This window comes from Nanorana parkeri, unplaced genomic scaffold (assembly GCF_000935625.1).
Source record: "Nanorana parkeri isolate BGI_ZX_2015 unplaced genomic scaffold, ASM93562v1 scaffold517, whole genome shotgun sequence".
Classification (NCBI taxonomy): Eukaryota; Metazoa; Chordata; class Amphibia; order Anura; family Dicroglossidae; genus Nanorana; species Nanorana parkeri.
In genome coordinates this window covers 42,021-56,961 of record NW_017306785.1, presented here as the reverse complement: position 1 = coordinate 56,961, position 14,941 = coordinate 42,021, and the positions used below count along the sequence as shown (strand labels likewise).

The window sequence follows — 14,941 nt, the reverse complement described above, 5'->3', positions numbered from 1 at the left end:
CAATAGAATCTCTTCCTGGATATTCTGTGCCTTTGAGCATCTTTTGAATTCACCCACACACCTTGTGTGCCTGGCTCTCTCTGGCTCTCCAAGCCTTCCAGCCTCCAACACATACACAGCCTCCTGGCTTCACTCTGGCTTCTGGGTGGAGTTTGCCTGACTCCTGGACACACCTGTCCTCTTCCCAGCAGGAGCCCAGAACACTAGCCAGCACCCTTCCCATAAGTGCTGTGCACAGGTGTGCAATTAGGTGCTGGCCACTATTAAACAATGGACCCAGGAATGGAGATTTCATTCCTCCCAATTCTCTTTGAAATCTCCCAGTTCCAGGATCCCATGCCAAATCCAGGTTTTCTAGGGAGAGAACTGAAAGGCCAGTTCTTTCCCAGCAAAATAATTTGTTTCCTGGAACTGCTCAGCACCTCTGGCTGAGAGTCCTGGGTGACTACAACCCCCAGTTCTACCGTGGGATTGCCACACAACACCACAATATATATATATATACAGGGCTTGTCACGTACCTTTTTGGAGCTTGAGATGACGAGGGAGGCCTCCCTTGCAACTCTGGTCCCGATAATCCTGGGAAGTGGAACAGGGTGGTCAGGGCACAGAGGGGCACAAGTGCCTGCAGGCTGGAGCTGGAAACCGCCTTGTCTGGTAATGCAATACTGCATGCAACGCATCGGAAGCACGTCCGGATGCAGGCTAGGTGGTAGCAAGATGCAAAGCTGGCAGAGCAGAAACCAGGTGACAGGCAGGATCTGGAAGCAGGAGTAGGCGAAGTGGAGGTACAGGCTGAGGTCAGAACCAGGAGGGCAGCAAGGTACAAAGCAGTAAGCAGAGAATAGTCAGGAACAATCCGAGGTCAAGGAACAGGAGAAAGCCAGAGGTAAATCAGGAAAGCCGGGTCAACAATCACAAGTGGAACACAAGCTGGATACTAGCAATAGCTGACGATCATCCAGCAATGAAACACCCAGGAGGCACAGTTTAAATAGCCCGTCTGGCCCCAGAATCTGTGGTGCGCGCGCATCCACGCAGAGACGCACACCCACGGCTAGCTCTATGGGCCACACCTTGCGCAGATGCGCTTGCGCAGATGCCCGCGGCACAGCCCCATCTCCAGCGCCTTGATGGCCTTCCTGACAGGGCTTGAAAAATTTGATAGTGTCTCACCAGTCAGTCAAAAATTTCACCAGTCAGCATGACCGGACTATAGCCTTGCAATTTATGTTAAAAAAGTTTGGGGACAGATAGAGCGTTCTTTTGGAGGTATATAATCACCACGGGGGGGTATTTTTTAAAACTATATAATTAGAAAAGTACCAAAAAAGTTTCCCTACGTTATGTTATAAAACATTTATTCTTACCCATATTTTTAGTAAAACATAAATGTCAGGGTCACGTCGGGTAAATAGACACCAAACATGTCCAGCCTTAAATTGCGTGCGCCCTCAAAAAACGCCCATAGGCGACGATTAAAACGCTTTTACTGTTCATCAGTTTAGGTGTTATCAGTGATTAAAGGAGAACTATGGGGTTAGGGATTTTCCCCATAGTTCTCCTTAGGGTAACGGCAGGACACAAATTAGCGTCCTCCCGTCACCCTAAGCTCAGTATACCGCAAGCTGCAGCTCGCGGTATACTGAGACGCCGCAGCTGAAGCTGATCCCGACAATTATGTTTGGATCCCCCCAGCTGCGTGAGTGACAGCTGGCTCTGCCTATCTAGAGGCAGAGCCAGCTGTACCTGTCCCCTGCCCTGTCCGTTCCGCCAGTCAGCGCTGGCGGATTGGAGTGGGGAGGGGGGAATCCAGCCCCTCCCCTGTCACGGCTCTGTGCCGTGACAGGATCGAGAAGTGAGCGAACACCGGTATGTGTTCGCTCACTTCGCGATCTACTGAGCCGACCTGTGACAGTCTCATTGTCACAGGTCGGCTAGAACTATGAGGTGAGTGAAAAGCACTCACCTCATAGTTCTCCTTTAGGCTGGGTTCCCACCCAGGCGTTCATAATATATGCGTGTATGACGCGCGTTTTGCGGTGCATGCTTTAACCGTGATTTGCAGCCCACAAAACGCGTGTTTACGTGGGCTATCCGGCTGTATCCTAATGGATACGCGCGGAAATACGCCCCAAAGAAGCTCCTGTACTTCTTTGGGCATAGGGCGTTTTTCAGCACGTTCCGACACGCTGAAATACGCCCAGGTGAGAACCATGCCCATAGGAAATAATGGGATTTCACTTGCAGGGCGTTTTACAGCGCGTCGATCAGCGCTGTAAAACGCCCACTCCGTTTGCGGCGATATGCAACATGTGCGGCACGTAGGCGCACCTGACGCATATATGCGTGTGTATTAGGGGGGCGCGGACTTAAAAAAAATGTTTAAAAAAATAAATGTTATGCTTCTTTATTTTTTTTATGAATTTCATTTTTGTATTACTTTTTTTTTTTAACATACAACTTTATTGCTATTACATGGGGGGCTAAGAAGCCCCCTATGGGATAGCCAATTTACATGACAGGTCCTCTTTAGGGAGACATCAGGGGTCTCCAAGAAATTGTTAATGCAACCATACATTTCTACCATACATTATCTGTATGATACATTTCTGTGGCTTGTTTACTTATGTGTAAGTTTAGGGTAAACCTGTTTCTTGTTAATTGCCGGGTAGAGCAAACGGTTTTACTTACCTGCCATCCTACATTGCTACACTTATTCATCTTTCTTTGGCTCCCATGACACTCTGTTCAGCCACCAGTAGCAAAGAAATGAAGCCCTGCATAAGCTCAAACTAACAAGCCGAAGCTTACACAAGACTGACATCACTCTCCTCACTGCCATGTGACAGAATTGGGGTCCTAAGCAGCTAATCACCACTGTGGTTACGTGGGAGGAAAGAGAGTGAGCCACATGGTCCTCCATACCTGGAAGTACCAAGTTTTTTTCTTTGCTCCTGGTGGTTCAATGGGTTCTACCAAGAGGAGTGAGTGGATTATGAGTCTGTGCTGCCTGGAAGAGCACAAGTTAAGTGAACCGGTTGGGAGACCCCATGACAGTGGCAAATCCAGGGTATGGCACATAACAAGGCGGGGGCGCTGCTCCTTGGGTCAGTGAAAGTTCGCCAACCCACAGAGACAGCTGACTTTTTCTCTCTCTTCACCCCTCTCCCATATACATTTGCCCAAGTGACTAAAAAGTGATGGAAATAAATTGAACTTTTCCAAAATGAGGAGATGGTGATAGGGCAATCCCGTTTCCCTGTTTCTTCTACCCTCAATTGAGGTTTTTGTTTTTTTTCAGTCTTAAATTTGTTGTGTTTGTGTGATTTAATATATATAAATATACTGTAGATTTTTGCCTTACCCACTAAAGGAGAGAAAGGAGAAAGGGGGTCCTTTTTTTTCTTTTTTCACATAAGAAGGTGTAAGGAGATATAAAGATATAAATAGAGATAATAAGAATAAACAATGATAATGTAATGGAATAATATAAATAGAATAAGGGGATAAATGGGAAGAAGGATAAGAAATATGGAATAAATCAAGATACTTGTACACTTAAAACACTAGAGAATGAACAAGAAGTTTATTAAATTAGATTTAAGTCTAAAAAAAGTGACATGCACAAAGTTATTTAGATCATTGAGGAAATAGGCACTTAAATTCACAAGAGAGAGGAAACCTCCTGAAATATAAAAAATGTTTCCCTTTTCACATGTGTAACACATTTTAATCTTTCTCACCTAATATATAAATATAATTATATGGTACTGAATATAATGGGAACATAAATAAAGATAAATGGAACACTAAAGTAGTATTCAAAGGGAAGGGATGACCTCAAATTTTAAAACAATCACATATACCCCTAGCCCCTTAATTTCTTTTTCTCTCTCCTTGTGGGTTGGCAAAGGTATTGAAATGAATGTAATGATCAAAGATCTATATAAATGAAATAGGAGCTGTATGTTAAAACTAATAAAATATAATTAAACACACATACACATTTGCCCGCCCGGCTCTTAGCAGCCAGTGATGGCATTGGTTGCCAGGAGTTTGGCGACCACAGCATCCAGTGACAGTGACCACAGCATCCCAGGTTGCTGAGAGCCAGACGGGGAGATGTGTAAGGGCCATACACATCTGCCTGCCCTGTTCTTAGCAACCTGGGACCCTATGGCCAGAATCCCACCCAGCTTCTGGCAACCAGTGACATCACTACTTGCCAGGGACTGGGTGGGATGCCAGGTGCGCAATGTGTTGTAAATACACCTCGGCTGGTGCCTGATGATATCCCCTGTCCTTCATTAACCTAATGTCTCTGGGTCTGTGTAGCTAATTTCTTCATGAACTTTTCGTCGAGCTGCCTGTGATTGAACTGTCACAGGCATACATTTTTAGGGGTTTTGCTTTGGGAGTGGGAAAAGTTTGATTTTATTCCGTTTTGGGTTATTAGTCATGGGTTGCTCAAGTTTATTACTAAGCACTGTTTGAGTGTATTATTTTTTAATGTTACATTTGTTTCAAGAATAATTTAATGTAAAGTAGTATTAAAGGCTGGGCATTTTTTACCTTAATGCATTCTGTGCATTAGGGTAAAAAAACGCCCTGTACCTTTTTGACTCCCCTGTCTCACCCAAACTTACCTGTCAACACCGCTTGTCACCACCTCTGGTCGCTGAAGCGATCCTCTGCCCCAAACTTCCTGGTTGCAGATGAGCCATAGGCTCCTTCTGCCATCAGTCAAACTGTTAGGGGGAGAGGAGGGGCGTGGCCTGCCCCAGGGCTGTGTGTCTAAGGACGCACACAACTACTGCTGGCATGGCTGGGAACGCGCATGCACTGGTTCTCCACAGCAGATGCTTAGCTGCTGGCGGCACCCGTTCAGGGGGTGGGGGGAGAGAGGATGTGGGGACCCACTAGAAAACAAGGAATTGAGAAATGCAAAAAAAAAGAAAGATCTGCAATATAGACGACCTCCCACTAGTAAAAAAAACAAACTAAAGCTATCACTTTAAGCCTTGAATTTATTTTAAACCTCAGTCAACCTCAAACAAGAATGCAGCCACCTTTACCTGTTTTTTGATGTATGTGTTAGTTTATATATATTGAATTACATATTATATTGGTTGGTTATATATTATTGTCATATAAACAAAATGGTAAAACTGAAGTGCCATGCATTCCTAGCTTATGTATAATAGTTGTGATAACAAGAAAACAGTTGGTTGCCCACCAAACAGCTTACAAAGCACACCATGATAACAATTGGGCAGTGCCTCAGAATTAATGCATACAATTCATTGAACATTTAAATTGTCTTTGCAAAACCATTGTTTCTACAGTATAAACTTGTTTCCATGACATAAAATAGTTTCTAAGATATAAAACAACCCAAGCTGTTACTTCCCTTTGAAGCACTAACAAGCATGTTACAATAATAGTTTTCCATTGGGTGATGCTGCATTAAAAATAAAGAAAAACTTTGCTACTTGAAGATTTTATCTTTAGCTTGTCTTGGAAACGTTCACAACATATCAATACAGGATAAAAACATGTTTGGAATAAAATTGTTCCCTTGACAGGAGAACTTAGATACTTGAATAGATATTGAAATGTTTTTGATCAGTTTAATATAGAAAAATAGGTATTTGCTAACATTTAAAAAACAAGATTGTATGTACCATTCATAACTATACAGGTATATGTACATGAGGACTTGCTTACTTGTAAGGCTAGGTTCACACCTAGGTGATATCTCCCAAAACACAGATTCCCATTTAAGTCAATGGGGCCTGTTCACACCTTTGCGTTGCACAATCAAAATCGCCCATCGTGTAAAAAGGCACAGGAGCTATTTTCGGGTTGTGGTCCCCTAGACATGTCTAAGCATTAAGAAGCGTGCAAAAAAACGTGCAAAAACAGCTTAATTGCCTAGGTGTGAACCTGGCCTCAAGGTGTACCCATTTAGGTAAAGGAGGGGTTGTGACAATGAATGTGGCCTGGTGCCTGGTGAACTGAGGGGCACAGCATGCAATGGCAACATATATACCCCAGATGACCAACATATAGGGGGCCCCATGCATCCCACCACTGCATAGCATGTAGCCCACTGTACTCCAGACCTCAAATCAGGTCTACAGTACACTTGGCTGCACACTAAGTGCAAACGGCTCCAGAGGGCTTTAACACTTGAACCAGTCCATTCCTACTTCTATAGGAGCGTTATGTAGCAGAGACTAAAACAAAATAAAAGCAATTCACCGGCACACACTTGAAGGGTTTTTATAAAGTATTGATATGTTTATTCAATACCCAATGTCACATGCTGTAATACGGTGCTAACGTTTCGGTGTAATAAGGTGCTCTGATGAAGGATCCCTGTGAGAACCCGAAACGTTAGCACCATATGACAGCATGTGACATTGGGTATTGCATAAACATATCAATACTTTAAAAACCCTCCAGGTGTGTGCCGGTGAATTACTTTTATTTACTATTAGTGTTTTGCACGGCGCCATCCATGTGGTCAACTGGGCACCACATATACCTTGTGGTTTTGAGGCCGTGGCAGTGCGAATGGGATTTGGACGTTGTTATGTAGCAGAGACTGTGAGCACAAGAGGATGGCACAGCGAAAAATGCGATTGGCCACAGCGGTTCTGATCGCAACTGTCAGCGATCCCTCTCTCTCCCGGCCGCTGCAGCTTCAGAGCGGCCAGGAGGAGAGAGAGGGAGAGCAGACAGGTGTGATCAGAGCCGCCTCTCCGAGCAGAGGAGAGGCAGGTAAGTTCCCGCCCCCGTCCCCATCAGAAAGGTCCCTTCACGCCGGGTCGAGTAGACAGTGAGAGGAGAGCTGCACTCGCAGCCCTTCCTCTCAGCTGTCAAATTACTTCTAGCACAGTGCTGTGCTAGAACCCCTGTATTGAGGGTGACATATTCAATAAAGAGAACCTGTCACCTCCAAATGCAATCACACATGGGGCTTGTTAGCTCTTGTGTGATAGCAATAAAGTTAAGTGAAAAAAATAAATAAAAATGGATAAATTATCAGATAAATAAACATTTATGGAAAAAACTAAATTAAAATTTCAAAACTGAAACGAAACCAAAATGAAAAATAATATGTCAGGCCGAAACCGAAAATGTTTTTTTTCTAAGCTTTTCCAATTCAAAAAAAATATATATTTTTTCTTTTATAAACTTTATTATTTTTTTTATTGAATATTTTTTTATTTTACTTTACTGTAGGGAGCTTAGGCGAGATAGTGGGGGCCTAAATAGACCCCCGATATTTCCCTTTTAAAATAGAAAAAGAGATTGAGGACACCGAGCCGTCAATCTCTTTTTCTGTATCCCCTGTTATCAATAAACAGGAATCCTCTATACTGAGTGTTCAAGTTAATTCATAACATGAGGACAGAGTACTGTTACTATAACCACAATCATGAATGAACAGGAGGTGATGTAGATTGGTTCCCATCCATTCATAATTGAGGATATAGTAACCATACTATGGCCTCAATTATCTACAAACACTCAGCGATCTCTGATCAGTGACTGCTTGTACCTGCTCTCCCCTCTGACACACAAAAAAAACCCTTTCAAACCGGTTTGGAAAAAAAAGGGGTCAACATCATGTTTTCTTTTTTTGGGGGGGGGGGCTTTAATGGTTTCTTGCACCGGGGCCCTGAGGTTTCTAGTTACGCCTCTGCAAGGAAAGGTTTAAAGTGCTTTTCACTTGCTTGAAAAATCCTACCTAGCTTACCCATGTAATGTTAAGGAAGGGGCTGTGGAGTTAATGTTAATCATAATTAACCCTGTCTGAAGTGTGCTGGCATAGCTCATTATCAGATGTAAATGTCTTGCCGCCGATCGGTTGTATGGCGTGAATTTCGGGAGCCCCCCCCGATCGCGAGTGCCGCCATCTCCCCCCTCCTGACCCCTTACCTTTAATGCCGGGATCCGCTAGCCCATCTGCGGCCCGGCTCGGGAGGGCGCCAGGAGGAGGAGGGAGGGAGTTCAGCTCCTTGCTGATCTCCGTCCGGGCTGTGAATGCGGAAGTGACGGGTATTAAGTCATAAATAAAAAAAGTAAACACCCCCCCAATGTTTAAGTTCCCCCCCTTCGTTTACACACATATAAACATAAATATGCGTTGCATGCGCCAGCGTGCAAAAATTATAGCATTATAGGAAGCACTGGAGATCCCTGCTGATCAGATCCGATCAGCAGGGATCTCCAGTGGCATAATTTACCATATATTGACTTTACGATTTGTAGTAAATGCTGAAGAGAGAGAAAGGGCTCCTTCCCCTCTCTCATCAGCGATCCCCAGTGAATTGAGGATGTCAGCGTCACACAGGGCATGCAGAGAGAGAGAGGGGAAGGAGCCTGCGTGCACGGGCTGACAAAACACAGCTGTGCACGATGAGAGGAAGCGCGGCCACAGCAATTATATCATTTGAAAAAAAAGCCGTGGGCGGGCTGGATCAAATGTTAACGCCCCCCAAGAGGAAAGGAGCTTGGAGCATGGCTGAAGACAGCCATTTACTACAGCTTTGAGGGTTTTTATCTGTGATGTGCTGCGAATTTAGAAAAAAAGAACGATGCTACTACAATCAAGGTAAGGGGTATTTTTATTTGCCCTTAAGTCATAGTTCTCCTTTAATATATTCAAAAATACAAACCCCAGTGGTGAATAAATACCACCAAAATAAAGCTCTATGTGTCCCCAAAAAAGGGTATAAAATTAATTTCAATACAGTGTTGCATGACGGAATAAATGTCAGTCAAAGTACTGCAGCGCTGAATACTGAAAAAATGGCCTGGATGGGGAGGGGGTTTAACACCGCGGATGTCAACTGGTTACAGTTCATCTTTTGCAAAAATTAAAGAAATGCATATCTAATAATGTTAAAAAAAATATGCATTTCTTTCATTTTTACATTCAAGCCTGGTTATTTACATTAGTGGGTGTGTACTTAAAAAGAAAAAAGAGCAAGGTTTCACACCCCAATAATGTAAATTGGAAAGACTGATAAGCAACCCACTTTCGGGGATGCAAAGGTCCGAAAGGGGGGGGGGGCTTTAATGAAACACTTAAGCACTCTTGATAAAATTATAGAAAACCATTTATTATACTGTATATCAATACATCAAAAGATATTGTTAAAAGACACAGTAAAAGGATTGGTTGGATAAATAACCACAATACAGATAGTATCACAATACTGTACATATGATGTTTATAATTGATTGGGTAGAAGCATAGGTTCTTCTGAATACCCCAACATGTTTCGCCCCAATGGGGCTTCCTCAGGGGGATATATTATTCCTAGAACCAATCAGTTCTAGCCTGGAAAGCATTGTAACGCTGATGACTCGATCAGGACTGTAGAGCTCAGGCTTCAGCACATTCTCATACAGGCAGAGCTCTGTCCTGAGTTACAGAGTTTCAGTTAGGAGAGATGGGTTAGGCCTCCTTCACACCAGATGCAGTATGTTATTGTCCGATTCTGGCCAGAACGCACTGCCTCACATTGCAGCCGGCTCTCTTTTTTGTGGGGCAGGAGGGGGCATGGTGGTCCATTGAAGTAAATGGCACCATAGCACAAGATCGCAAGGCACATTATTCCTGCGGTCCGGTCCGATCAAAATAGTGCTTGCAGCATTTTGTTTGGACCAGACCGGACCGCAGGCATAATGTGCCTTGCGATCCCGTGCGGCCGATCGCATTGCGACCAGAGGGCTTGGCTGCGGTGCCATTCACCTCAATGGACCGCCATGCCCCCTCCTGCCCCACAATAAAATGAGCTGGCCGCAATGCGAGGTAGTGCGTTCTGCCCAGGATCGGGCCGGAACGCACTGCATCTGCTGTGAATGAGGCCTAAGGACAGCTGGACGGGAATAAGGACAGCTCTACCGCATCTAACCAGAGGAAGGATGGATGGACGCTGTATAAGGGTGATTTAATGCAGTTTGAAGTCCAGCGTCCTTCCCCATTTCTCTTAACTGAAACTCTGTACCTCAGTATGGAGCTCAGTTTTTGAAAAAGTTCGCCTTTTTCAAAAACTAAAGAAATGCTTATTTAATAATATAACAAAACATATGCTTTTCTTTAATTTTTGCATTCAAGCCTGGAAAGCATTGCAACTGTGATTACTCGATCAGGGCTGCAGAGCTCATGCTTCTACACATTCTCTCCCAGGCAGAGCTCCATACTGAGGTACAGAGTTTCAGTTAAGAGAAATGGGGAAGGACGCTGGACTTCAAACTGCATTAAATCACCCTTATACAGCGTCCCGGTATGTGTTCGCTCACCTCCCGATCTACTGAGCCGACCTGTGACAGTCTCATTGTCACAGGTCGGCTAGAACTATGAGGTGAGTGGAAATCACTCATCTCATAGTTCTCCTTTAACAAAGGGATAAAGATATCAGGGCTTGGGTTCTGCATTGTATGTTAATGAGGGGACAATGACTCTCCCCACTTGGCCCCCTGGAATTATTCAGAATAGCTTGCACTCCTATGTATGATCCTGATGCAAAGAAACAACAAGAAAGATAAAACTATATGTTTACAATTATTTTTAGATATGCTTTGTGAATGGGAACACATGACAATTACATATTGAGGGGTTTTCACAAATTTGACTGCAGAAGTGAAAATTCATTACAAGCTTGGGCAGAACAGCACAAACCTTGCTGCTTGGAAACCAACATGTACTTCCCTATCATTTCCAAACAAGTGTTGCTATAGTCACTAATCAGCTGACAATTAGGCAAGGCAACAGCAGAATTTGAGAGTTCTCGAATGAATAGACTACCTAAAATAAAAGGAATCAGTCACAAGTGGACTTATGCAAGTAGAATCTGAGTATTCAGATATATTCTAATTGTGAAGGGTTACTTATTTATAGTCGCCTCCTAATTTACCTTTAGTCTATAATTAACAAATCATCAGTGTGAGAGGTCACTTTAACCACTTGCTGACCGGGGGTTGAACCCCCTTCCTGTCCAGGCCATTTTTCAGTATCAGCCCTGCGGTACTTTGACTGCCATTTATTCAGTCATGCATTGATGTACCGAAATATATTTTATACAATTTTTTAGGGACAAATAGAGCTTTCTTTTGGTGGTTGCGGAGGGGACAGATGCATTTTGTCATCATACAAGCGATTTGGCTGCTATAGAGCGGCCCTAACGCTTGTATGTCACAACCGGTACTGGCTGTTAAAAGAATTGTGCAGGATTCTGCTCGTGCATGATCAACATACATGTACGTCCACCCACCGGGAAGAGTTCGCCGTCTGTCTGTGTATTTACAACGGACGGACGGCAAGCAGTTACTTAAATCTGACCTTTGCTGCCCAACTTCCTGATCTCATATCATCTCCAACTCCTGGGAATGTCTAACCCAGTCAAATAACAGAGCTCTGCAGCCACCTAGGTGCCTCTTTAAAAATGCACTCCAGTACCCTAACTATTAACAAATATGTAGTTTATTTGTGTATCACTCAGCAAACCTCAGCAAATCATCTCTGAATTCATGTTGACACTGTGATAGACTATAACTTTAATACTAATTACTAAACTAAATGTGAGATTGTTGTCCATCATGGAAGTGGGGAACAAAAGTAGTCACCCTCCAGAAGGACAATGTCAGCACCAATTCAGAGATGATTTGAGGATCTACAGCCGAGTGATACACAAATAAGATACATTTTGTTAATAGTGAGGGTACTTGAATGCATTTTTAAGATTTAACTCCTTTAGGCCTCATTCACACACAATGCAAGCAAAATTGTATATTGCGTCTATGCGCGCATATACGAGCATATACGCGTATATGCGTGCACTATATGCAATCCCAGAATGCATCACTCGTAATGGAATTTTTAATGTGCTGTACGCATGTACGCGCGTATACGCATCTCTGTTCCATTCTGTTTTTGCGCATATATATGCTATGCAAATATACGGCTCTATACGCGGCTGTGTGTATGGAGCCATTTATTTGCATAGGTTGCATATGGTACAATACGCACGTACGCGCGTATACACACGCATACGAAAAAATGTATTTCGCTTATGCTTCGTGAATGGGAACATGTAACAAATATAACATAGGTGATATTCCAATTTGACTGCAAAAGTGATAATGCACTTTAAAACTCTTTTTGTCTAATATCAGGTTGTGGTCATATGTCTTCTTCAGAAGTCTTAGAGTAAACAGATAATTACTGATACCACAGCCACCATTGATGAATTTGAACATTGTGATATCCCCTCTTAGGCTCCTCTTCTCCAAGGTAAAAAAGTGTCATTTAAAAAAAATAAAGCACTCCATCTCTCTTAACCACCTCCGGGCCGGCCGTAGTAAAAAAACGGCCGGCCGAGCTCTCTAGATCTGAGCGGGCGTCTTTAGACGTCCGCTCAGACACGCCCCCCCGCGAGCGGGAAATGGCCGAAATTTAAAAACAGGCAGCGATGCCTGTCACCATACAAGCGATCCGCCGGCTGTAGAGCCGGCGGATCGCGTGTATGGGGTGCCGATCGGTCCCGTAAAGTTACACCATAAAAAAGAATAAAAAAACAAAAAAAAATGTTTAAGTCCCCACCCATACATACACGCATGCAAACATGCGTCGGGGGCGCATACGTGCAAAAAAGACGATTGCGCCCATTACGCCGCACATGTTACATATCGCCGCGAACGTCGGAGTGAGAGCAATAATTGTAGGGCCATCAATCACTGATAACACTAAACTGATGAGCGGTAAAAGCTTTTAAAGCGTCGCCCATGGCCAATTTTGGGTACGGTAATTTTCTGCGATTTCGCGGGTGCGCGCAATTTTAAAGCTTGACATGTTTGGTGTCTATTTACCCGACGTGACCCGATCTTTTATATTTTACCAAAAAACTGGGTAATAATAAATGTTTCCTAACATAATGTTAAAAAAAACTTTTTTTTCCCCAAATTTTCTGTAATTTTTCCTAATTATAGTAAAAAATAAAAACCCCAGTGGTGATTAAATACCACCGAAATAAAGCTCTATCTGTCCCCAAAAAATGGTATAAAATTCATTTCAGTACAGCGCTGCATGACGGAATAAACATCAGTCAAAGTACCGCAGCGCTGAATACTGAAAAATGGCCTGGCCAGGAAGGGGGTCTAAACACCTGGTCTTGAAGTGGTTAATAATGTTGCAGCCTTTCTCTGAACTTTCTGTAGTTTTAGGACATGCTTCCAGAGGAGGATTGGTGACCAATACTTAAAGTGGAGCTTTACCCCCTTTGTCTTAAAATCACATCAGCATGCAGCTCTGCATGCTGATATGAAATCATCTTACATTTATTAGTTAAACAAACATATTTTAACGTTACTTACAATTTCTTGTTTTCTGCTTCCTGGTTCTCTTTGGCAAAAGTGATGTAATGTGCCCAAGTGTTGCATCCTAAGAAGATTACATCAGCAGAGCATTGCTGGGAAATCTTATCTGTAATCTCATGAGATCTCAGGGAAAGGTATTTCCTCCTCCCTGAGATGATGTACGTGGTCACATGCCCTAGTCTAATGTGTCAGTGTTCCACAAAGTAAAGGGAGATGGATTCATCTGCCCTTAGTTAAAATGGCCACTGTGAGAAGAATGGAGAGGTAAAGAAAAACATGGTTTGCAAAGTATAATAAGCCAGCAATTATCTAGAAGTATGTGTTTGTAGATTGTCATTACTAAACATTTCTAAAGGTTCCTCTGTTGTTATTTTGAAGATATGGATACATTATCTTTAACTGCACACTTCAAGATGAGACCGAACCAGTGTTTCATAAAGTGATAGAATTATGGATTTATCTCTTGCATAGATACCCTTTTGATTGCAGAGTATTCTGCTAGCTTCGTTAGCTTTGGCTAGGCATTGTATACTAATGCTAAGTCTGTTGTCTGGGGACCCTCAAATCTTTTTCCATCACTGATTCCCCCAGTGTATCACATCTAAATGCGTATTTTATTCCTTATCTGTAAAAGCAAAATGTTGCAGCATACAGCACAAGGCAAAATAGTTAAAAGCAAGTTACACATTAAAATGTGTTCAACCTTTCATAACATTCTTAAAGATAAACATTTTGTTAACTCTTGCAGTGGGGCTACCCCCGCACATCAAGGGTTAAGTGCTCATTTTTGCCTAGGGTCAAAAAATAGCAAAGTTACAGTGCTCCCTCCAGCCCGTGTCCTTCGGTGTGGCACCCAGGGCCGGCCTTTGGGGTGTGCGACCTGTGCGGCCGCACAGGGTGCCAGCACACTGTGTCCGTGAGCGCTGGAGCCGGGGAGCCGTGGGATCTGCTGCGAGGGGCGGGGCCGATGCCTCTCCTCCCCTCTCCCATGTTTAACATCACACTGTGTCCGTGAGCACAGGAACCTTGTACCTGCTGCGGGGGGCGGGGCTAATGCCTCTCTTCCCTCCAATGTTTAGCATCCCACTGTGTCCGTGAGCGCTGGAGCCAGTGGACCGGTGCATCAGTGGATCTGCTTTGAGGGTGGGGCCATTGCTTTTCCTCCCTCCCATATTTGACATGCCATGCAGGAGCACTGGAGCCAGTTCTTCCCGAGGACCAGTGGGCGGCACATGGTTTTTCCCCCAACCACCCCCCATAGTTGACAATCCTGGAAGAGCAGGGCTGGAGGGGTCCTGGACTCCATCTTCAACCTGCAGAGGACTGTCAAGGTGGTGTAGCAGGAGGCTGGGGGTCAGCATCAAGGTTAAGCAATGGTTACACTGTCCTGACCCTCCCAGGTACACACAGCTGCAAGTTTAATTTTATGGAATACCCATCTGCCGTGCATTGATGCTGGTCTGCTGTGCATTGGTTCTGGTCTGCGCTCTGCTATGCATTGGCTCTGGTCTGAGTTCTGCCGTGTATTTGTTCGGGTTTACGC

General features: G+C 43.9%; 1 protein-coding gene across 1 annotated transcript in view; it reads right to left on the bottom strand.

Moving 5' to 3' along the window:
- LOC108790965 (C-X-C chemokine receptor type 3-like) overlaps positions 1 to 14,657 on the bottom strand; it is a 61,965-nt gene extending 47,308 nt beyond the window's left edge. Inside the window, exons 1-3 of the mRNA XM_018561325.1 lie at positions 14,431 to 14,657; positions 1,077 to 1,151; positions 522 to 795 (exon numbers count right to left, since the gene is read on the bottom strand). Coding sequence (XP_018416827.1) covers positions 522 to 795; positions 1,077 to 1,151; positions 14,431 to 14,657 — 576 coding nt within the window. The remainder of the gene's footprint in view (positions 1 to 521; positions 796 to 1,076; positions 1,152 to 14,430) is intronic.
- Between the last annotated feature and the right edge of the window lie 284 nt (positions 14,658 to 14,941).